This window comes from Morus notabilis, unplaced genomic scaffold (genome assembly GCF_000414095.1).
Source record: "Morus notabilis unplaced genomic scaffold, ASM41409v2 Scaffold437, whole genome shotgun sequence".
NCBI classification, from domain to species: domain Eukaryota; kingdom Viridiplantae; phylum Streptophyta; class Magnoliopsida; order Rosales; family Moraceae; genus Morus; species Morus notabilis.
In genome coordinates this window covers 790,273-814,347 of record NW_010363915.1, presented here as the reverse complement: position 1 = coordinate 814,347, position 24,075 = coordinate 790,273, and the positions used below count along the sequence as shown (strand labels likewise).

At 34.6% G+C, this 24,075-nt stretch overlaps 2 protein-coding genes across 2 annotated transcripts; one reads left to right on the top strand and one right to left on the bottom strand.

The window, feature by feature from the left end:
* Positions 1-3,353: 3,353 nt before the first annotated feature.
* On the bottom strand, positions 3,354-8,817 carry LOC21405897 (UPF0235 protein At5g63440). Its single transcript, XM_024170239.1, has 7 exons — positions 8,591-8,817; positions 8,194-8,308; positions 7,873-8,026; positions 7,444-7,540; positions 3,935-4,023; positions 3,732-3,800; positions 3,354-3,628 (listed from the first exon to the last, which is right to left on the bottom strand). Exons 1-7 carry the CDS (start codon positions 8,703-8,705, stop codon positions 3,569-3,571), a joined length of 699 nt encoding a protein of 232 aa, XP_024026007.1. The 5' UTR covers positions 8,706-8,817; the 3' UTR covers positions 3,354-3,568.
* Positions 8,818-12,656: 3,839 nt separating this feature from the next.
* On the top strand, positions 12,657-18,684 carry LOC21405896 (dihydroorotate dehydrogenase (quinone), mitochondrial). Its single transcript, XM_010105320.2, has 11 exons — positions 12,657-12,931; positions 13,246-13,328; positions 13,936-14,259; positions 14,355-14,610; positions 15,024-15,104; positions 15,215-15,322; positions 15,468-15,497; positions 16,755-16,892; positions 17,420-17,457; positions 17,588-17,687; positions 18,282-18,684. The coding sequence occupies exons 1-11, from the start codon at positions 12,797-12,799 to the stop codon at positions 18,354-18,356; spliced, it is 1,368 nt and encodes a 455-aa protein (XP_010103622.1). The 5' UTR covers positions 12,657-12,796; the 3' UTR covers positions 18,357-18,684.
* The last annotated feature ends 5,391 nt before the right edge of the window (positions 18,685-24,075 follow it).

Sequence of the window (24,075 nt, the reverse complement as noted above, 5' to 3'; positions counted from 1 at the left end):
TATTGCTTTAGTATTTGCAGTTGCATTATCTAATGTTATGGCCATTATTCTATCTCTTAAACTATATTCATCAATGACAGATAAAATTGTGTTATATATTAAATTGGCAGTATGTCATCCTATAACACATTTAAAACCTAAGATTCTCTTATCCAAATCAAAACCTTTATAATAATGTCTGGTTATAGCTAAATAATCTTTGTTGGCAACGGCGGACCAAATATCCACTGTTAACGCAACGCAACCACTAGTAGAGTGTAAAAGGTTGATTAATGCTTCATTTTCTTGTTTATATAATTTTAATGCATCTTTCCTAAGAGTAGTTCTAGAAAAAAATTTGTGCATTAGGATTATGTACAATTTTAATATAACACTATCAATTTCTTTGTTCAGTAAAACTAAATGGTTAATCTAATGTGGCTACTAATCGTGCCATTTCCATACGATCAACTTGCGGATCGTATTTCCACGTGCTTAGACCGCCGGTTTGGCAGTCAAACGATAATTGTGTTTGGCGGAGATCGGCTCCGCCTCCTTGCTTTTGAAGACACTTTTCAGAGTGTCTTCTAAAGTGTGTAGTGCTGTGAATAGTGTTACATTGTAATTTATCACCACAATATTTACATTGAGCTATGTATTTAATGTTACCGTTATTGTCGACCTCCTCGAATGTGTTGAACTGCTCTCAAACTGTTGAGGTACGCTTGAATTTCTTCTTAGAACTTGCAACACTTGCACTAGCACTACCGCTTGCCTCTCCTCCACGCCCACCAGTGCCACCACCATTACGTCCACGACCTCTAGTACGTCCACCAGAGCTCGGATTTGCAGTTTCCTCAGCAACTCTTTCCGTAGTTTGCGATTCATGCGTTTGAAAAACATTAGGAAATTGCCCTTCTTCGATGTTGAATTGGGCATCAATGGGAATATCACCACCATAACCAGAAGTAGCCATTATAAAAAATAAGAGAGATTGTGAGCACTTTGAGAGAGATTAAGAGAGATCGAGAGAGATTTAAGCGAGATTATGAGAGATTATGAGAGATTAAGAGAGATTTGAGAGAGATTGAGAGAAATTGAGAGAGAATGATAGTTTTTGGGTGAGAAAAATGGTTGGGGGAGGGAGGGTATTTATAGGAAAATTTTTAGCTTGAAACAAAAAAATTTTCCCCCAAATTTTCAGTTCCAACGGCTAGTAGAATTCGTGCACTCAGGTCGGGTCGGGTGAAACTCAGACAATTCGGGCAATGGTTAAAAAAATAGCCGTTGGGGTTTGTATTTTCGAGCAAAAATCGGGCGGCGGTCAGGTCGGGCAAAAAAAATCTGTTGGGTTCAACATTCGGGCTAACGGTAAAAAAAATTATGGCAGATCTGGGCAACGGGCAAAATTCGGGCTAACGGTCAAAAAATTCGGGCAAAATTCAGGCAAAATTCGGGCAAATTCGAGTTACGCCAGAAAATTCAAAAAAAATCCGGTGGGCGGCGAGGTCGACTTCTCCACCGGCGGCGGGCTGCCGGAATTGATTTTTTTTTAGCTGCCCGAGCCCATGCTTGACCAAATAACTCGGACGGGCGGTGAATGGCACTTGCCCACCGTGCCCGAAAATTTTCAGGCACCGGGCATGCCCGCCGCCCGAAGTTGCACCACTAACTCACAGCATAGTGTGACTCCCTTTGGGATTCTAATTGCTTGCTCCTCATAGTTATCCAATTAACTTCTTTGATAAGTTGTTCAATTTGAAATTCAAATTGATTTAAGTTTGACTTAAATTAAAATTAGAATTTGAGTCAAAATTGGACTGTTAGATAAATACAGAATCTTGCCCTAATTCCCTGCAAATATGCGCCTACCATAGGGAGGGGATATCCCTGTGGTGGCTGGCTCTATTGGATAAGGGAGAGTTGATTTTGTTTCAAAATCAAATTTAAAGTGGGAGATAATTAACAAGCTTTATCTTAGAGATAAAGATAAGACTCATTTTGAGAGTCTGATTGTTACTCTATAAAATAAGAGATTGTAGAAAATTATGACATATAATTTTTGCTCTCAAAAAGCTAAAGTAGCCGAATTTTATAGAGTGAGGAAGAGAGAAATTTTCTCTAAAAATTCCATGTCGTGCATATCTTGGTGTTCGTAGAAATCTTGAGTGTTCTTGCTAATCTCGTTTTGTTTTAGGTATGTCCACACACACGTCTTTATAGATTCAAGGAATTGACGAGGAAGATTCAGGTTTTCAAACTAGCATTGGAGCAAAGAACGTTCGAGGTCAAAGAACACAAGTTATCTTCCTGATCGGTTGCTAGGTATAATTCCTAATCCGATTCTTGGTAAATAAATTAATGTGATTAATTTATTTGTGCATAAATTAATATAATATATAGAGTATCACAAAATTTTTATGAACATTTTTATTATACACGATCCGCTACTTACACGCTTCCGCATCTGAAATCGTTTCGAAAACTAACAATACACTCATTCAATATTTCTCTATATTAATGATGCGTACCATTCCATTCTTAATAGAAATGATGTGTATTAGTAATATTTTAATTAAAGATTTTATAACTTTAATTAAGTTCCTTACGAACATATTTCGATTATTATCCTTAAATATTATACTTTCATATATAACACTTATATTCAATATTTAAAGTTATATTAATAATCGCAAAATTTTCAATGATATTTATAAGTATTTAATAATACATGTAAATAAATAATGAAAAACTTAGGCCTCGTTCGCTTCGCGGATTCGAATTTTCAATTCGAGCTTAAAGAATTTCACATGACATCCAAGATATAGAGTGAATCCCAAAACCTTAACCCACTGTTAAGGGGCATCAGCACAAAACTCTCCAACACAAATCGATTGAGCTCTTTAGAAATAGATTCCAATGTTGGGAACTACTACCATTGACATTTTTTCCCATTTATATCTCCTTATTTTTGGTGTTTACTTGATCATATATATATATATATATACATATATATATATTGCTTTTTTCTTCTTAAAATTTTTCACTTTGGAAGCACTTAATTCAATACTTTATTCTCTTTTAATGTGCCCCTATTAAAATAATCTATAATATACCTAATTTAATATTTCTCTAACAATTCTTCAAAATATTGTTTTAGTAAGCATAACCTTTCTAGATATATATTTTTAATTTTTCACACTTAAACTATAACTTTTTCCTAATTATCCAAGCTAAACAATTGTTTTCAAATATGATTTTGAAAGGTTTCTTTTTTATATATATAATTTAATTATTTTTAAATAGCTTGACTCAAGTTTTTCTTAAATTTTCACAATCATATTTATTTGATCATTCAAAGTATCAAAGCTAGCACGTGCTTGATCATACTAGTAAAATGCTGCAAAGGTAAATACATTTGTGCTTTTGCAACATAAATAAACTTTTTTAGCAATACATTTATGGTATCTAATGGAAGATTGGCAAAATAAATAAACTTTTTTTTTTTTCTTTTCGGAAATCAAATTACAGTTGTTGGGTTTCGAATTTCTCTTTAGTTTTGAGACACCAAGATGTAGTTCCTGCAGCTTCAAGGCTGCACAGCCTCCAGAAGTTTCTCATAAACTTGTCTGGCAGACATATCCTCCACCTGAAGTAGTAGATATTCACATATTAGTTTGCAGCACACAAAAGGAAAAGAGCAGGAAATATGAGCCAAACTAAAAGAGAATAGAGTTTTGTGTTTAACTGACCACAAGGAGTTTTGATTTGTTATTCCATCCCCTTTGAAGAGTCATCTGGCTCAACCTCAAACCCAACACCTACGTAAAAAGCAGGAATCGACAAACAATTTCGCGAGTCACATATGGTTCCAAATTTGAAAAAAAAAAACAATGCGCGCACACACATTATTGGCATGGCACACAGATGAAATGAAACAGAATCCGAAGAATACTTTGCCCATGAATTCCAAAAGTTCGTTGTTCGCTTCTCCACGGGCAGCAGGTGCAGCTACAGTCACTCGAACATCATCAGCATTCACTCCTTGCATCCAGAACGAAAATACAAGGCAAAGAAAAATTCAATAAATTAAAGAAAGTTTTATATCAGGTTAGCAAAAATTCAATTCTGAAAGGAGTAGTGTACAAAGAAACTAGCAGTCAACCTGTCAAGAAAACAACTTTGACTCTCACAAAACTCTTTCACGTGATTTCAGTGTAGAAAAATCCATGAAACTAAACTTAGAATCAAACTAGATGCAGGATTATGTCTGTTATTGTCGGAACTACTAAATTCATGACGCAGTGTATGTGCGACTGTATTTCGGTCAAGTAACACGTATTTTTGTTTTCCACCGTCTATTTTGAACGAACAAAGAAAACAAGAGATAAAGTAAGCTCATTTGAGGAAGCTTTTACATCCGAAAGAAACATAGTTTCCAAGCAAAATAGGTTCTGCTCTTCTCGTTATAAGTGTATGCGTATAACAACAAAATGACAAATTCAGAGAAAAGGAAAACACAAGATCAGGGAACGGTGGCTCTATTACCACACCCTCAACCTACTCTCATACCTCATTTTAACACATTGTAATATAGAGAAAAACCTTGATAAAAATACATTAAAGTACGCAAGTTAAAAAAAAAAAAAAATCCTCCTCACCCACCTCTCACGCAAAACACATTACTCTTCACACAACTCTCTTAAACGCAATTACTATTACAATAATATTTATACAAGTATTAAACTCGTCAAGATTATGGTATATACGTTCAAATTTCAACTTTTAAATTCTTAAAAAACCAAATGAAGGAGCATAGTCTTAAGTCACCAGTCATGAACTTTAGACCCTGACTAAAACTCAAATATATTACCTTTCAAAGATCGCCAATATCCCTAATAAATTTAATATATTAAAGAAGAAAGTGAAACCAAGGAAGAAAATAAAAAAACAAAAAAAGTAAACCCATCTCATAGTATAAATGAAAAAATTCCAATGAAGCTGAGGGAGAAAAAAAACAAACAAACAAATAAGTGTGGTGAAGGAAAAGGGGAGAAGGATGCTGCTTGAATAACAATTTCCTGCTTGAAATTTTCAAAAAGTCAACTATAATAGAGGAAGCATGTAGAGTGGTATTTAAACCTGGTCTGCTCCTTTTTTTCAAAGAAGTTCCTAAGTCGGGTAATTGTGGTGCAAGTACTCTATGTACATATCCTTTTAGGAGGAATATCTCCGCCAATTTCTCTTTGGGGGAGGACCCTCTATGGTGGCTGTGAAGGCCCAAAGTCTATGCTTTTTTTTTTTTCCTTTCTTTTTTGAAAAGAAACAGAAACCTTTATTGATAAAGATAGGTGAAAACAAAACAAGAGAGGACAAGATGTCCTCAAATCAGGAAAAAAAAGAAAAAAGAAATCATACTGAACTAAGGAGATTAGCAAATTGCTGACATTAGCAAATTTTGATTTGCAAAATAGAACAAAAAAAGTTGCAAAATTTTGAGGTAATAATTGAAATTTAGATTTCAAATGGATGGTCGTTTTAGAAAATGTATGGCAAGAGTACACTAAGGTGTGGCAATAGAGCCACCAAGGCATGAAACATTGATGGCATCAGCATGTCCATGGACCTAACAGTACGCGATTTTAAGATACAATCAATAGAAGGGATTGATCCAATCCAAACAAAAAAGGAAGGGTTTCTTTTAGGAAAGGGATTAAAGAAAACGAGATTCAAAATAAAGTACAATAAAAAAAGAAGCAGAAGGGGAAATTTTGTCATATATTTTATTTTATATCGTTTTGGCAGCATGGCCGAGCAGGCCAAGGGGTCATAATCGTGTGATTGTCAGGCCATGAAATCAGCCTTCTATGAATTATGAGGTGGTCAAAGGTTAGTAAGTGATTCCATTTCCAACTTAGACTCCTCTGTTAGCTAATTTAATTTATAAGAAACTAAATCAAGCACAAAAGAAACAACATAGGGAAATTTCCTATAACCCCGTCAAAGTTTTTGTCAACTAGATTTCTTAATCTTATCTTGCTAATTCGTAAATATACAAAACAATAATTCCAATATGGTATGTGTTTCAGCCTTACAAGGATCAAAAAGTGTGGAAGTTTCAAAATTACTCATAGTGAGGGTAAGTCAAATACTTAAAAACTAGGAAGCATGAGCACTGAAATAACAGAAGTAATGAAAAATCAGGAGGGAGATAAATCAAGGAGTTTATAAGAAGTAAGGAGAAGGGCGGTTTGGGGATTGGGAACTTAAAGAGAAAGAATTTGTCTTTGTTAGGTAAATGGCTTTGGAGGTTTCCTTTGGAACTCAACTCTGTGGCTAAAGTCATTCGAAGTAAATATGGATTGAAACCAAGTGGATGGGACTCGAACCTAGTAACTTGGGGATCTTTTAGGAATCCATGGAAATTTGTCTCCCAGGTGTTGGATGTTTTCCTTCAAAACACAAAATTGAGAGTTGGGGATGGGACTAAAATTTTGTTTTGGAGAGACAAATGGTGTGAAATGAATCTTTGGAAGTCTTGTTCCCTCATTTATTTACAATCTCAAACCTTCCTAATGCTTCTATTGCACAAATCCGTTCACAATCCGATAATGGTGACCCAAATTGGGACCTTGGTTTTAGAAGAGGACTCAATGATAGGGAAGAAGAGGATTTGTATTCTCTACTTCAATTACTCAATTCTTCCCCTTTTCAGCCTTCCAACCCCGATCAAAGAGTATGGTTGTGTGATTCTAAGGGTTTTTTCTCTTCTTTAGTGGATAATCCTGGAAACTTGAATTTTGATTCTTTTCAATTCATCTGGAAACCTAGTGTCCCCCATAGAATTAAAGTCTTCGCTTGGTTAGTTGCGCTTGGGAAATTAAATTCTTGTGATTTGGTGCAGAAGAGAAACCCTCATAGGGTTCTATCTCCTTCTTGGTGTGTTCTTTGTAGAGGTAGTGAAGAATCCATAGACCACCTACTGTTACACTGTCCGGTGGCAAGTTCGGTTTGGCAGAAATTAGTATTAGAAGTCGGTTTCTCTTGGGTTTTTCCAGCTCAATGCAGTTCGGTTTTGAAGGAAGATTTGGCAGGATTGGAACTGAATAAGATGGCTAAAGTGCTGTCAGTTTTTTGGACTCTGTGGTTGGAAAGTAATGCTAGGATCTTTCAGGAAAAGGAGATGGATATCATTGACCTTTATGAGAAAGCAAAGTTTACAGCTTCCTTATGGGCATCATCTAACAAAACCTTTAAGGGCTTTCCTTTTTCTTTGGCTGTTTTGAATTGGAAAGATGTGATAGGTTTCTGATTTTCTGGTTTGTTTTGCTTTGTTTTCGTTTTATGTGAGTATACCTTATCCTCCCCCTCTTTTTGTGATTGATTGATTATGATCAATAAAAGTTGTTTTCTTATAAAAAAAAAAAATGGGGGTAACTGAAAATAAAATAGATTTTATTTTACTTGTGATTGCTGAGCGTTGCGCACGATCTTCCACTTCTATAGCCACTTGAACTAGTCCGCCTTCTAACTGCGATATGCAGGGTGGAACAGGAGCATCCTACAGCACATAAATAAAAATCAGATTGGGATATTAAACAATCTCACACCACATGAATGTTAGTAACTTCAAAATGGAAACAAATAGAAGTCATTGTGAACGAATTTGCTCTTTCACAAATAAACCGCCTAGAAATTGAGAACACCATCATCTACAACCCATATGGGAAATGGCTAGGAGGAACACAGAGACAGAGAATGAACCACGAAGAAATTTTGATTCTAAAAGCATGGAATTTATATACTTCCAAAAGAAGGGGTTTAGTTTATACTAATTGCTGATCAAGTTAACAGATGATAACATTAAAGCATACCCAAAAAAATTTATCTTACCTGCGGGTTGGTCTCCGCGGCAACCGTACTTAACGCACCATCAACAACATAAATAAAAGAAGCAAATTCCAAATCTTCCTCAGCACGATAGCAGACAAAAAGTCCGCATCCAAGACAGTTCAATCGGAACTGCTTCTCCAATTTCCCTTCACCCCTAGACAATGAACAACATAACATAAGTGATCATCATATAAGCTACTCGTATGATAATTCTGTTAAGAATCTATTTTCTTTTCCTGAACTTTTTTATCCCAGTATTTTATCACAATATCTAACAAACATAATCAAACACACTGAATATGAACAGATGAGTGATATTACCGCTTCAGAAGAACCTTTCCAGCCTCAGCAATGTTCAATCGTGCAAGATGTTTATTCTTGTCCAAAACATATGCTTTGTCAGTCTTCCTTTTTGGCATTTTCTGCAACTGGGTATCTTATAACAACAACATTTCAGTCTCGGAAATGGAAATTATTGCAGAAGAACGAAATGAGACAAAAGTATAGGAAACGACCTTTACCAATTAGATTCTGTGTTTTCAGGAAAATTTCAATTTTCAATATAAAAAGCGAAAAACAAAATTCCTGGGTTTCTTCTGAATAAGTTATTGCATCAATTTCAGCTACTGTAGCAGCTAAAAAAGCGAAATTGCTTATTGAAACAAAGAAAGGGGCAATTCGGAGGGATTTTAGAGAGAGAGAGAGAGAGAGGGAGAACCAGTAATGAGGACGTGAGATCCACAGTGCTTGCAGTAATAAACGAAGAGGTCAGAATCGGGACCGTCGGGAGCTGCATCTTCGCTAGAGTACGTGTGTGTTGTTCTCTTCGGCATTATTCTTATTCTTTCCTTTCCTTCCTCCTCCTCCTTCTTCTTCTTCGTCTGCTACTGAAGCTCGGGAATGGAAGTTTAGCTCTTCTGTTCGAACGGAAAGTCAGAAAGAAATGCCGTCTTCAAATTGAGAATTTGAAGATTGTTTTCTCTAACCATACTATTTATACTATTTTAAATAATTAAATATTAGTATGATATTTTATTTTATTATTATAAATAATTAAATGTTATTGTGATATTTTATTTTATTATTATTAATTGAATGACACTTGTTTATTTTTTTAATTGAGTGATATAAATAATATTTTGTATTATTTTTAATAGTATTTTTAGTTTTTCTAAACTTCAACTTTAAATTGGGTCCCGGCTAGACGTATTCAGGAGAAATGCCAAGGAAAATTAGGGTTGGCAATTCGTGTTTGCGTATCATATTCGGGCCGACACGATTACGGTACGACACAATTATAGTAAACACGAACACGATACGATTAATAAATGTGTCAAAAACCCAAACACAAATACGAAACGCTAATAACGGTTAACACGACACAACACGCGAACACGATTATTAAACGGGCCGGGACGGGCCGACACGAAAAAAAACACATTTATAACCTGTTTATAACCCAACTAGCAAAAATAGTAGAATTTTATGTTGTATTCAAAACTATATTATTTGACTACTTAATATCACTTATAGTTAAAATCATGCATAATACTTAACACACATTAAAATATTCAAATATCAAACACACACACATATATATATGTATGATACTACTAAATTATCATATATATATATATATATATATATGTTTCAAAACATACCAATTGCCAAACATCCAAAGAAGTTTGAAAACATAACCAAACATTTGAATGTTTAAGTGCATAAAACATAAAATAAATGTAAGAAAATGTTTTCTTTGAGGTTGAATATCCAACTACGCTCTAAAAATCAAAATTAGTTTCTAGTTGCTTTAACCTATTCATGGAAAAAGAAAACATTTTATTAATGAAAGGGAATTTATAGCATGGGCATGCCACAAGGAAATTTATGTTACCTTCGTGTTGAGGTTGTGAGAATTTTGAGATGAACCAGAAGTGGGCTCATTGATATCTAAAGTAAAAACATCTTCAGTAATTTCATCCACAGCTTCACGAATCGATTTGTTGTTTTCTACACATATTAGATAACTTATATGGTTAAGACTTAAAATAACATAAGCTAAGACAGTAAATAAACAAAATAATAATAATAAATATACCTTTACCTCCAAATAGCTAATCCCTAGTACAAACCAATGCCTCAACTACAACAAGTTTAAGTGAACTCCTATATTGATCCAATACTCATCTTCCAACACTAAAGGTAGATTCAGATGCTACAGTATTATTATACTTAGGATATCACGAGCCAAGCAAGAAAGCTCCGAATAGCGAAAGTGGTTTTCTTTCTAAAATTCAAGAACATCCAACTCAAAACTCCCTTTGTACTCTTGGCTCATCAAAATAAACATCTAATTCTGATTTCTGCATAACAGTTTGCTCTTGGCTTTCAAAGTTGTTGAACTCCTACAACCACAAAGATATAAAACAAGATGAAAAAGACAAATAAAGAACAATTAGTATTAAGCAATGAATGTTAAATTAACAAAATCAACATATAAATATTTACCATGAATGCTAACTACATTCATAAACTAATTGTTACCGTCAATACTTTGGTTTGCCTCTGTAAAAGCTTTTGTGCCGGGTTCTTAGCAATAGGGCGGAGATGAAAGAAGAAGAAGCAGAAGAAGAGGAAGAAGAAGAAGAAGCAACGGTGGAGCTATCTGGAGACCTAGCGGGCTAGTGACGGTGGAGCACTCTGGAGAAGAGATAGCGGCGGGTGAGAGAATGAGAGAAAGAGAAGCCTCAGAGACTCAGAGTCAGAAGTAGGGTTTTGTCTAAAAAACATATAAACGGGCTTAATAAATGGGCCGGGCCGGGTTGGGCCATGTCGGCCCGATAACGGCCCATATAACTAAACGAGTTATTATTCCACCAAAGCTTTATGTTGCCAATCCCTTTTGTAAATTTGGTAAGATAGGATAGGCCAACATCCTTTCCTAAAGCTTGGCGATTGTAATAGGTATGGCTAGCCTTGAGAAACAAATTCATCGGTTTGTACTTAATGTGATCGGGTTGAAAGTCGATCAACATAGTGGAAAAGACTGAGTCATGATTTGCTCGGTAACAGTGGACGTAGGCTCATACCCGAACTACTATAAAATAGTGTTCGCATTCTCTCCATCTTTATCTCACTTATTTACTTTTGTATGGTATATTGTGTAGCTTGTGATTTTGTTTTGTAGATGCTTTCATATATTGTCATTGTTCTTGATTTTGCTAATATCATATTCTTGCTTAATCTATTATCCATTTGTGCTTTGTTCATCTAGTTTTATTTGAACTCAATTACAAAATTTTATTATATCCTTTCTACAATTGTTCTATCTCGTCTAGTATTTTGTATGGATAGATAATATACAAATAAAATAAAAAAAATATATTTCTTTTTGGCTATTAAAACTAATAAAAGAGAACTTTAAACGACTAAATACAAATATTGGGATGTCTAATGACTAATGACTGTTCACACAATTTGGAATAGAGTATATAGTAATATGTTCTTCTTATTCGAAACGCCATGTGATCTTCAAGCAATTATGTGCTCCAATATAATAACCAGGAGTAAGCGTTAGAGCTTATTTCTAATATTCGGCACCCTAGCACTAACTCTTTAATATATTTCTTATTAGAAGTATCCTTGATCCCATTGATAACGAGTGTGACCAAATAATTTAATGGGGGTAGTTGTTGAGTCATACAACATAGTTCTAGACTCGAGGAAGAAGCCCCGGCTAACTCCGTGCTAGCAGCCGCCGCAGCAAGACATGGATTTAAGTCAACATTCGAATAATGATTGATTGATTTTTGAAAAAGTTTTAAAAACCTAATTCACCCCATCTTGAGTAGCTATTTTTGGAATAAGTCGATGCCAAGTTTGATGCATTATCAAAAGGACAAGCTACTTGGAGATCTTCCAAGCCGATGCCATGAGAAAGGTCATGACCTACTTTGACCAGGCCGTAGCGCGACAAATCTACTGCCTCCACAGTCCACCCTAAGAACCTCTCAACAAATCACTCTAATTTTTTGACGAACTGTACATATTATGCTACAAATCATAAAATGGACGTTTGGTTCATAGATTCAGAATCATTCTTATTTTACGTGTATTTTTTGTGAGAGAAAAACACTGTAGAGAACTATGAATCATGCTTCAGAATCAGAGACGAATACAAGAAACAAACATCAAGATGGGGGCAGTTGCTAAGATTTTTTGTTCAAGTACTGAATTGCCAAATACAAAATGTTTAAGAGTTATCCATGCAAAAAGTAAAAATGAAGAAAAAATTCAAGTTAAAAAATAAAAACCGAATGAATCAAGTGAGAATGAAGTAAATAGTAAATTATAAAACTATTTAAAATAAATAACTGTAAATTAATTTACTTGAAAAAATAACATTTAAATAGAAAATTTACACGGTAATTTTTTTTTAAGAGTTGTTTAGTTAGGGGATTCATACCCCGATTTGATTCATAGTTCGTGATTCGCTACAGTATTTTTTCTCATAAAAAATACACATAAATCAAAAATAATTTTAATATCATAATTTTAATTCATGACCAAACGTGTCATTAGTTTCGTAAAACTATTTACTACGGTTTATGAAGGGAAGAATTAAAATCGCATATTGGGTCGGATATAAGATCCAAGCACACTCATAACCCGAATTGATTGTGGGAATTGGGGATGGGTTTTGGTTTTACGGGTTTGGAACCAAAAATTTGCAACAGCTATAAGAAGCAGCAGCCACCGCCACCACCTCATATGAAAGGCGAGGCCTTGTTCACGTACTAACTCACCCCACCAAGACCGAATCTTGGCATTTTTGGAGCTGTTCTTGTTCGTCGTCTTCTGGGTTTTGCTTTAAATTACTTTTCTTTTGGTGGGTTTTCGTTGTTAATTGAATATTCTACTAGCCATGGCCTCAAGGGCTTGGAGGAGATTATACAGGGACTTTTCGCAGAAAAAGCTGTTTTCCAGTCCTCTTGGAAGCTACAGGCATTGCTCTTCTTCCCCACAAACTGCTCCTAAAATCCCTCATTTTTCCAAGAAAGTATGCTCTCTCTGTCTCTCTCGTATGTGTATTTGTGTTTATGTTGCCAAATTGGAGTTTTTTGTTTTTGTTTTTTTTCCTTCTGTCTTATTGGTAAGCGAAGCTATGTATTTCTCTATTTGTTCACTAGTTGCTTATGGATTCTGTTTTTGATTACTAGTTTCTCTAACTTTTAAAATGTGAATCATTACTATCGTTATTCTGATGGAATTATCTGATCCTGCTTAATCAAATTTACATTGAAAACTTTTTTTTTTTCATTTTAATTTTCCTGTCGTCTTCTGAACTAGTTTCCGAATATTTTGAACTTGCAGGGGAGGTTACTGACGGGAGCCACAATAGGACTAGCTATAGCTGGAGGAGCTTACGTTAGTACTGTGGATGAAGCAACTTTCTGGTACCTCATTTTGATCGAAGCCTAAAATGCTTAATTCAAATTTTCGATGTGTAAATTTTTCCACATTACAGTTATCAGATTGGAAAAATGAGGAATTCTCCAACTTATTGCTTCCATGTTTTCTTTTGGTCATGATTTTATCTGTCAGTGTCAGGAAGTATGTATTGTGATTTCCTTGAGGTAGATTTGAATTTCAGCCTTACCATATTGCTAAAGGAGAAAATAAGCACGCAAAGCCCAAGTCAGACTGTAGCGTGCTGTTTCATTTTAGTTTGATCTCTTGGTTGATGGGCTAAAATAACACTTGTTGAAATTTTAAACTGTTGTTCGGCATCCGCTCTGACGGTGAACACGCATGCAAAAATATCATTGCATCTATGTTATGCTATGGTTAGTCCTTGCCATGGTAACGGGGTTTTGCAATTGTGCACTAGTATGTAGTTGTTATCGTTGATTAGCATCTGAAGGTTGATATTTTGTTTTGAATTCGACTTCTCTTCCCTTGAAAGCATATTCCCGATATCAGTTTGTGGATTGGTCTGTGTTGTTATGGACCTTAAAAGCAAGGTCAATTTGTGACTAACTTTTCATTATAAAACTTATCCAGTGGCTGGCTATTTTCTGGTACAAAACTGGTGAATCCTTTCTTTGCCCTGTTGGATCCAGAGTTTGCTCACACGCTAGCCGTCTCAGCCGCAGCGCGTGGTTGGGTTCCAAGGGAGAAGAGGCCCGATCCACCTATTTTAGGTTTAGAAGTTTGGGGAAGGAAGTTTTCTAACCCCATAGGTCTTGCTGCTGGGTTTGATAAAAATGCTGAGGCTGTTGATGGCTTGCTTAGTTTAGGATTTGGCTTTGTAGAGGTCGGTTCTGTAACTCCCGTTCCACAGGAGGGTAATCCCAAACCTCGTATCTTCAGATTGCGGCAGGAAGGGTAAGAGTTGAGCTTTTGTTCTATTCACATATCTGAACCTTGACTTGATTTTTTTTTTTTTTTCTAATGTGCTTAAAAATTCTTTATCTTTTCAGTGCTATCATCAATCGATGTGGCTTCAATAGTGAAGGAATTGTTGTTGTTGCAAAGCGGTTAGGTGCCCAACATGGTAAGAGGAAGTTGGACGAATCTTCAAGTGCTTCGCCTTCCCCTAACGATGAAGTCAAACATGGAGGCAAGGCTGGACCTGGAATTTTGGGGGTGAATCTTGGAAAAAATAAGACAAGTGAAGATGCTGCCGCAGATTATGTTCAAGGAGTACATACGTTATCCCAGTATGCTGATTACTTGGTAGATATTCTTTATCGAATTCATAGTAGTTTTTTATGTTCTCTTTTAGGAAAAAAGGCCTAAGTCTTGGTTTATAGTATTCTAGCAAAGTAAAAGTATATAAATCGTCGAAGACATGCGAATCCTGATAATGCTGTGCAAAATTATTTGGCTTCCATGAGAAAGCTACAAATTTTAGGTAGTTGAAGCAAATTTATTGACAGTACAAAGCTTAGTAGTGTGTAAGTGCCATATGCTAATTTGGATTTGATTTCTAGAGAATAGTCCTTCACCGTTTCTTTATATTATTCCTTAAGCGAATATAATCGTATAATTCATGATCTGCAATCGATGCCTTCGCGGCCTGGTGTTTCGATTTTATTTTATTGCTTTGGTCTAAGTTTCTGACAATGTGCCCACTATCCTTTTTTTAGGTGATTAATGTTTCATCACCCAACACTCCAGGATTACGTATGCTCCAAGGAAGAAAGCAGCTGAAGGATCTCGTGAAGAAGGTATGAAGCTCAATGCACAACTTACTTTTAAATCTAATCACAAGTTGAAGTAAAGTAATAATAAATCTGATGTTTAAGTTTACTCTTTCAATATTTTTCTCTTTGTCAAGATCCAAGCGGCTCGTGACGAAATGCAGTGGGGTGAAGAGGGCCCACCTCCGTTGCTTGTGAAAATCGCTCCAGACTTGTCTAAAGAAGACCTTGAAGATATTGCAGCTGTATGACCCGTGCTTCTCATTTTGCTTCCCCCCCAATTGATTCTTAACTTCTGTTTTTTTTTTTTTTTTTTTTTTTTTTTAATTTTTTTTTTTTTTTTTTTTTTTTTTTTTTTCTAATGATTTTCTTCATTCTGTGTTTTTATAGGTTGCCCTAGCCCTTCGCTTGGATGGATTGGTATGTTGTTTCTACCCCAACTCCTCTACCTATTTTCTTTGTCAGTCATGCATGCATGGTCCATGTCTTTTGTAAACAGAATATTATGGATTTCTCTAAGGCTTATGTGCATACTTTCCCACAATTTGAAAATGAACCACCCTAGGAGTTTTGCTTGATTTTGACTGCCAGCACAATTGAAGCCATGCAAATCTAGAATCACTTAGTGGACGTTTGGTTCAGATTCAGAACCATTATGGGTTTACGTGTATTTTTTGTGAGAGAAAACACTGTAGTGAGCTACGAACCATGATTCTAACCATGGCACGAATCCTCGTACCAAACACCCTCTTAGTGAAAACAGTGCTTCAACAGCATCTGCTTCACATAGGTACTTGGGAAGATCTGTAATGGCTTAGCCATTATGGCATGTGCATTGGCAATTCTGCCATAGTAACATATGATGAGTGGTACATATATCATTTTTGAAACTTAATAACAAACCTAAATAATATCCTTCATATATGCATTCATATTCTTTCCATAAAAAACAAAGAGAACAGTGTGCTTTTATTTGGAGAAGTCTTTAATTTTTGAAATTCAATAACAAACATGTTCTATTGTCCTTGCCATTATTTTGGGTGGTGTGGCAAATAATTTTTGTAGATAAGGAGGTTGAGGAGTCAAAATTGTTTGATCAATCTCAGTTTCTGGCCTCCTTTTGGGTGTCTATTGATTCTGTTTTTAAACATTTTCCTGTATCTTTAATTTGCTTTACTGGAAAGACATATTGGGTTTAAGACTTTTCATTTGAACTCTTTCGGATTTTAGAATGTCCGAGTTGAACTTGTGTTCCTTTCTTCATTTTTATGTATTTTTCTTTTGTTTTTGGAGGATATCTCATTCTCCTTCAGTTGTATTGACTTTTTTTTTTCCCTCCTTTTTTTCTTCAATCAATAAAAGTTTTTTTTCTTACCAAAAATGAAAAAAAAAAAAAAAAAAATTAATTACAAACCTAAAGATTTTCACACAGTTATCCTCCCTTCTCAAGTGCCCGGATGCATGGCAGACCAAGGTATCTGCTACATATCTGTCATAGTAAAGATTGACTGTAGCTTAGTGGAATAAAGTATCTGCAGCATACGTCTCATAGTAATATTTATCTGGTTCATGAGTTTATGCTTCTAATAGCTGCAGCATTCTGTCAACTTATACAAAATACTATCCTCATGGTGCATGATAACTTCACGGCTCATTCCTCATTTATTTATTTTCTAGATTATATCCAATACGACAGTTTCAAGACCAGAACCAGTGGAAAAAAATCCAGTGGCTGCAGAATCTGGTGGGTTAAGTGGGAAGCCACTATTCAGTATGTCCACCAATCTATTGAAGGACATGTACATTTTGACAAGGGTATGTCGCCTATTTCGCCGTGATTTTGACTTGTCACTAAGCTGTAATGAGTGTAACTTGTTTTTCACTAAGCTTTCTTGATGGGAAAGGAATGTAAGAGCAAATGATGTGCAAAGTACCCGAGGGCTGAAAGCTGCCTTTTTTGCTTTTTAGCCTTTCCCTGCCCCGTTGCTAATATCTGATGACACGAACATAAAGAAAAAGTCCATGCCGGAAATGCTATCCCCTTGTCATTTCTACTCTATTTTGTGTGTGTGCGCGCGCGGGAATATTTGAGATACAGAGTCCATTTAATATAGCTTATATTAATATTGCTATAAATATCTTATACTATTTTTTTGACTAGACGAGTATGACACCTAGATTGGCTGTTACTACACTTCAATATGTCCGTACACATTCCTAAGTACACTTGATAGTTTATAATACTGCCTTGCTAAGTTGCTTCCATTAATTTGCTAGTTAATTTGGTGTTTCCCTTTTTGTTCCTTCTTTTATTGAGTGGCTGACTCCATTATTCTCACCAGGGAAAAATTCCTCTAATAGGTTGCGGGGGCGTCAGCAGGTAAAATCAGAGACCCTCACAACTAATATCACCATTTTTGTCTTTTTGTCTTGCCTAAAACCATGTACTTTTCGAAGATTTATTTACTAATATTAACTTTCTTTACTCTTCTTCTATGCCTCTTTACCAGTGGTGAGGATGCATATAAAAAAATAAGAGCTGGAGCAACTCTTGTTCAGCTATATACTGCATTTGCCTATGGGGGACCTGCTCTCATTCCCCAGATCAAGGTATTTACTAATGCGTGCTGAAAAGTCGAAAACAGTTTTTGCTTGTATTCGTAATAGGCGTTCATGTATCTCATACAAAAGTAATAGCTGTTTTTCTTATCAAAAAAAGTAATAGGTGTTCATTTATCTCATACACCTTGGTATGGGATTTTTAAATCGAACGGAGTTTGATTTGGGCGGCGCAAGGTGGGAGTTGATTGTAGGAAGGGAATTCAAGTTGATACGATGTTTACCTCGAACTTTCTCGTGAAAAACAGTTGTAAATATATGTTAAGCTATAGCTCTCTGCCTCTGCCTAAATGATACTGGAGGCAAACAACCTAGAATCTTGAATGTCCTCAGTTGAAATCTCAAGTTTTATTTGGAAACGTAGAGTACATATGCACACTTAAGAATATATATATATATATATATTTAACCGGAGAACGAGATACTTAAATATAGTCAAAGCATTGGAAATTTTTGGTATTAGAGGTACCAGTTTGAACCCCGCTGTTCCAGATACTATATTTGTGGGTAATAATGTGTAACTTATTATTTTGTGAGGTGTTTTTATTGATCTCATTCTCTCTTTCCTTTTCCATTCTTTCCTAGGCCGAATTGGCAGAATGCTTGGAAAGGGATGGCTTCAAGTCCATCGTTGAAGCAGTTGGGGCAGATTGCAGATAACCCGGGATCTCAGGGCAAAATATGATTCCTTTCAAGATACAAGAGTTTGTACTAGTGTTATATGCTGAGCAATAATCTCGAATTCCTTAATGGTGTAACTTTTGTGTTATGGGTCTTCATTTCTCATCTTTTTTCAACAATGGGTCTTCATTTTTCCTTTTTAAACTCGATTCTTTTGAGAGAATTCACCTTCAATTTTGGCGTGGATGATGTTGGTGGAGATTTTAGATGCTTTTTGACTTGTAAAATGTGTCAAATTTTGTAAGCATTTGTTCCCCAACTTTCCATGAAGTTATCACACTAGGAAATAAAATATCAGATTGGGCCATTTTATTTCTATTGTAGCCAAAAACTAATTAGGCTCTGTCCACAATCAGACTTCCTGCTGTCTGAGCTGAACTCTAATAATTTCCTTAAGCGCCAAATTTTGCACGTGTTTAACGACTTTGTTGTGATATTATGGTCGTGTTTGGAATTGATTTCGTTTTTATTTTTCATGTTTTTCGAGAAAGAAAAAATGAAAACGTTTTAAAAACGGCGTTTTGTGCAATAAAGACAAAAAATGAAAATGAAAACGATTTTTTAGTTTAGTGTAAAATGAGAGAGAAATGAAAAATGACTTTTAGTTATTTTTTATTTTTATTTTCGTTTTCTTCTCTCTCGAGCAGAGAGAGAAAGAGATACATTAATGAGTTTGTTTTACACTGAAAACAATCACTTAATAAAACTATTAAATGCATTTTTAAAAATGATTTCTGTTTGAGATTGAAAACGTTTTCATTTTCATTTTTATACAAAAAATAAAATCATTTTGGAACGAATTTCAAACGCGCCCTATGTGATTTACGTTTATACTTTTTGAAGTGAAAAAAAAAAAAGAAAAACAAAGAGACTGAATTTTTGCAAAGATTGCTAACAAAGAGACTGAGGGCTTGTTCTTTTGGAGTTTAATTTGAGTATAATTCTTGAGTTGAATTTGAGTTATAACTTGAGTTGAACTTGTAACTTGAGTTTGTGTTTGGTTGTATACATTGGAGTTATGGTTTGAGATAAGAATCTTTTTGAGTTTGTGTTTGAGTGAGTCAAAACTTGAATTTATATTTAGATAGTATTTTAATAAAAACTCAATGCTGATGAAAAATTTTAATATGGTATATGGGTCGGGTTTTATTCGTCTTTTCGTTGTCAACGCATAGAAAAAAAATCATCTCAATCAGAATTAAAACGAAAAAGTTATAGCATTTTTAAGAATAGAAAAAATACTGTTCATTCATTTGAGTTTGAGTTTCTGAACTCGAGTTGAAGGGAAAACTTGAACTCGAGTTTAAACTCGAGTTTAAACTTAAAAGAACATGAACTCAAATAAAATTGTAACTCGAGTTGCTTTTTTTTGAGTTTTCACTCAAAAGAACAAGCCCTGAATTTTTGAAAGATTGCTCGAAACTAGTGATTAATGAATAGTGAGGTATAATTCGTTGCGAAAAGGAGTGAAATAAGCTGGAAGCATGAGCTTAGATTGGTATTACAAACACATTTTTCACCGTTCAATGTGCATTAGCAGTATTGCTTCAACTTCACATCTCTGCAATACGACAATAGTTTCAAATAAAGATAGAACAATATGTGATTTCAGGGGAATGAGAACCTAATTGGTTTATTCATCTCTCTCGAGAGAACCTTATTTTATTTGTTGACTTGAAGAAGAGTACATTGTCCCGTTCATTTCACCGTTTCAAGTTTAGAATTCGAGTTTTGTTACAGTAAAAAGTTCTCAGAAACAGTCACATTTATTTTTTTCTTGCTACAGTAAAAAGCTCTCATATAAAGTCACATTTTAACTCGAATTAAAAACTGAAATCAACAAACTAAACGGGCCTATATACTCTGCAATCACCATCTGCATGGACTTCACAACTATTTTGGGGGTCGCTCAAATAGATCCATAAGGTAATTCTCCAGATCATCAGCATTGAACTTGATGTACTTGTCACTTATGCAATGATAAAATCTTCCCACAAATGTTTGTATGTCTGTATGCCTGTATTACCTTGATGGATATTGAGATTTACGAGTCTTCTTTAAACTCCTTATCTGTTACGGTCCATGCTGTTTGAGTCCTATAAATTTCCTCAAAAGCAAGGTAGAAGCTCCGGAGCCTCTGCTTAATAATGACTTTTGAGGTAGAACTCGTACCTTAACAACATTCCTCGAAAGTAAGGTAGAAGCTCTGGAGCCTTTTCTTGATAATGATTTTCGATGTAGAACTCGTACCTTAACAACAAGAGTGCTGAACCCCAACTGGCCCCTTCATAGTCCATTGCATACTTTCGCCATTTCCAGTTGTGGTCTCTAATCCATTCGTTTCCAAATATTCGCTTCAGTTCAGATCTTTTCACTTTCTGCACCATGTAATTCATGTTGTTTGTTCATCAAGAACAAGTGCTGCAAAGAAGCGTTCTTGTGTAACTTGGACATGACGTCAAGGTTGCATTCTAGAAGTGCAGCAAATGATACATTCGTTTTTGTTTTTCCTCTTACTCTTATTTAATCTTATTATTTTAGTCCCCATTTTTGTTATTTATTTGTTTCTTAATTGTTTTTCTTCCTTTTTTTTTAATCCTTCTTCCTTTTTTGTTTGCTTATGTAGTCCCTCATTCTTATTTACTTCCTTATTTCCATTTTGAATTTTAACATTTGCTAATGCCATGCCATCCTTTCATACTCGCAACAAAATCTCATTAAGATCCAAGTGAAGCGTCCACGAGTGCAAAGAACACATTTTTAACTAAGAAAATTGTGCTCTTTTTCCTTGAAAGTTTGGAGATTCTTGAACGATATATAGTGGAGGCCAATGGGTCACGTAATTGACTAACATGACACACCTGTGCTTATATAAAATATAACAGACGTCGTTTTGAGTAAATGTTAATGTTAATTTTATATTTATCATTAAAAAGTATAATATGATATATTATTTTTATTCTTATTCTAATACATAATGCTATTTGAAATGTTAAATATACTTTTCTGCATAATTATTAAGTTTAAAAAGTTGTAAAAGTAAACTTTTATGTTTAAAATAAGAGTAGTTAGATTTGCGCCCTAAAAATTCATTAATACCCCAACTAATTAATATTCCTCTAATAAAATTTTAAAAAACCTATCATTTTATAGATATTATTTTCATAATACCTAATTTAACTCTCTCATGCCCCTTCCAATTTGATTGATAAGATAATATAATCTCTTTCAACTATTAATGTTTATATTTCCTTTTTTAAAAATATTGCAATTTCATTTAATTTTATTTGTTAATTGTAATGTCCATTAAATAAGAACAAGGCGGCCATAACACAAAAACAACTAGATGCGATTGAAAAAAAGTCTGCCTCATTCATTTTACCGATTTGAGTTTTTAATTATAGGTTTCTACAGTTAAAAGCTCTCAGAAAATGTCACATTTAACTTTTTCTGTTACAGTGAAAAGCTCTCAGAATATGTCACATATCAATTCGAATTGAAAACTCGAATCTATAAAGTGAACGAGAGGAAACCAATCCTCCTAGCAAAAAAAATAAAAAGGCACAAAGCGACAAAACTATTCTTACTAAAGTCCACCCAACACATACAAGACAAATAAAAGACGTTGGAAAACAAATAAAAAAACAAGGATAACATAAAACACTCTTAACAACAAGTTTTCTAAACAAGGTAGGATAGGTTATGGAGGTGGAAAACACTCTACTCCTCAAGAGACATGTTATTTCCATTTATAACTAATTTAGAGTATATTAATGGATTTTAGTGTAGTTTTAATGTAGGAAAAATTGTAATAAGCATAAATTATAAATTAGTGGGAGTATTAATGAATTTTTAAGGTGTAAATATAATTACTCTTAAATAATTAGAAAATGTAAAAGTTGTAATAATTAATGAAAAAGTAAACATTTTAACCAATAGTAATTAAATGCTAAATTTTTGGTATGCTATATTTTGAGGGAAATTTGTCACAAAGTATAGTATTTGAAAAATTTGACACGACAAATAGTATTGCATTGAGGAGTATTTTTTGTACTCAAATATTAAATTTACAATTGGTACATCAATTATAATATTACATTGAAGATGCTCTAAATTAGTAGGGACCGAATTAGTAGAAAACAAAATATATCACCAAGAAGCATCCAATTTAGAAATCTTGAGTTTAAGTTAAAGAATTGTTATTCTAACACCGCATACACACATATGTAAGTTTCCCTAAATGCTTTAAAATGAGAGTTGAATAAAGTGAACTCATTGTTTGAGCATCCGACCGTTATAATAGGGACATCAATTCTAAATGCTTGTTTAGTTAGCTGATTTAAGTTTTTAATTTGAGTTAATATGTGACTTTATATAAGAATTTTATATTGTAACAAAAAGTTAGATGTGACTATTTTTGAGAGTTTTTTACTGTAACAAACCTTAAATTCTAAACTCGAATCGGTGAAATAAATAGAACCTAAGTGTCGTTTTATGGTGCCGGGGTGAAAAACCATGGCAGCGTGCCTAACAGAAAAGCAAGCCGTAGGATTAAAACAGTTCGTAAGATGCTGGCACGTGAAAGGTAACTTGTTATCGGACGAACCAGTTGAAAGCTCATGTAATTCTTTTTAACCGAAAAAATAAGAAAAATAACTATATTTTAACTTTTTTTATTTCGGAGTTAAATTAAAATAAAAAAAGGCCCAAAACTTTACTTTTGGTACTCGCGCACTCTTTGCCACTCAAAATTTCTTCTGTCGTTGAAAATTTTCCTTGTCTTCCAAATTTTGTCGAGTTTGTAGAAGAGGAGAACTATGGCCCCGTTTTTTTCGCTGATTCGAGTTTAGAATTCGAGTTTTGCTACAGTAAAAAGTTCTCAGAAACAGTCACATCTAACTTTTTTGCTACAGTAAAAAGCTCTCACACAACATCACATATTAACTCAAATTAAAAACTCGAATTAACGAACCGAACAGGCCGCATATGAAGATGGAAAAGCAGATAATAGTATTCTTACACCGTCGTAAAATCTCACCCTGTTTTTTGTTTTGCGCTTTTCTCAATAGAGTTTTTGAACTTTTTTTGGAGATGCGATTCGAGTGTCGGTCAATACCGAGAAATTCTATGATTAATCTTGTACCATATTGTTGTCGATTTGGTAGTACAAAGAGTGGGGTTTTGAGGTGTGAGATTCTAGGGATCTGTTGTACATGTTGGGGGGTTTTAGTGAGAAGAAAATGGTTGTATCGATTTTAATAAATTAAGTCAAATTTTTGGATATAATGCACTACGGAAGGGGGTGTTTAATTATTTAGGCCGTGTTGTGCCGACTCATGAACTGAGGTATGCTAATCTAGCTCAGCCCATTAATATTGATGGATAGGCCGTGCCTTAAACACTATCGTACCGTATCATGTTGATCCAATAGTGTATCAGCATGGGCATTAGTCGGTCCACAGGCCCTAGCCTATAGTTGCTCTCATAGTTGCATCCTTAAATTTGGGGACGTTTGGTTGGAGGATTCGTGTCATAGTTCGGATCATGGTTCGTGATTCGTTACAGTATTTTCTCTCATAAAAAACACACGTAAATAAAAAATAATTATGAATCATGATTCTAATCCATCAACTAAGGGGTTGTTTGGTTGGGGGATTCGTACCCCGATTCGAATCATGATTTATGATTCGCTACAGTA

Excerpts from the sequence above, each read along its gene's own strand:
- LOC21405896 (XM_010105320.2), top strand. The coding sequence starts at position 12,797 with ATGGCCTCAAGGGCTTGGAGGAGATTATACAGGGACTTTTCGCAGAAA. Across the intron at positions 14,260-14,354 it reads TTCAGATTGCGGCAGGAAGG|TGCTATCATCAATCGATGTG; the intron begins GTAAGAGTTGAG and ends TTATCTTTTCAG. Across the intron at positions 17,458-17,587 it reads GGTTGCGGGGGCGTCAGCAG|TGGTGAGGATGCATATAAAA; the intron begins GTAAAATCAGAG and ends CCTCTTTACCAG.
- LOC21405897 (XM_024170239.1), bottom strand. The coding sequence starts at position 8,705 with ATGCCGAAGAGAACAACACACACGTACTCTAGCGAAGATGCAGCTCCC. Across the intron at positions 7,541-7,872 it reads CCGCGGAGACCAACCCGCAG|GATGCTCCTGTTCCACCCTG; the intron begins GTAAGATAAATT and ends TATGTGCTGTAG. Across the intron at positions 4,024-7,443 it reads GCAACGCTCAGCAATCACAA|GAGTGAATGCTGATGATGTT; the intron begins GTAAAATAAAAT and ends TCTGGATGCAAG.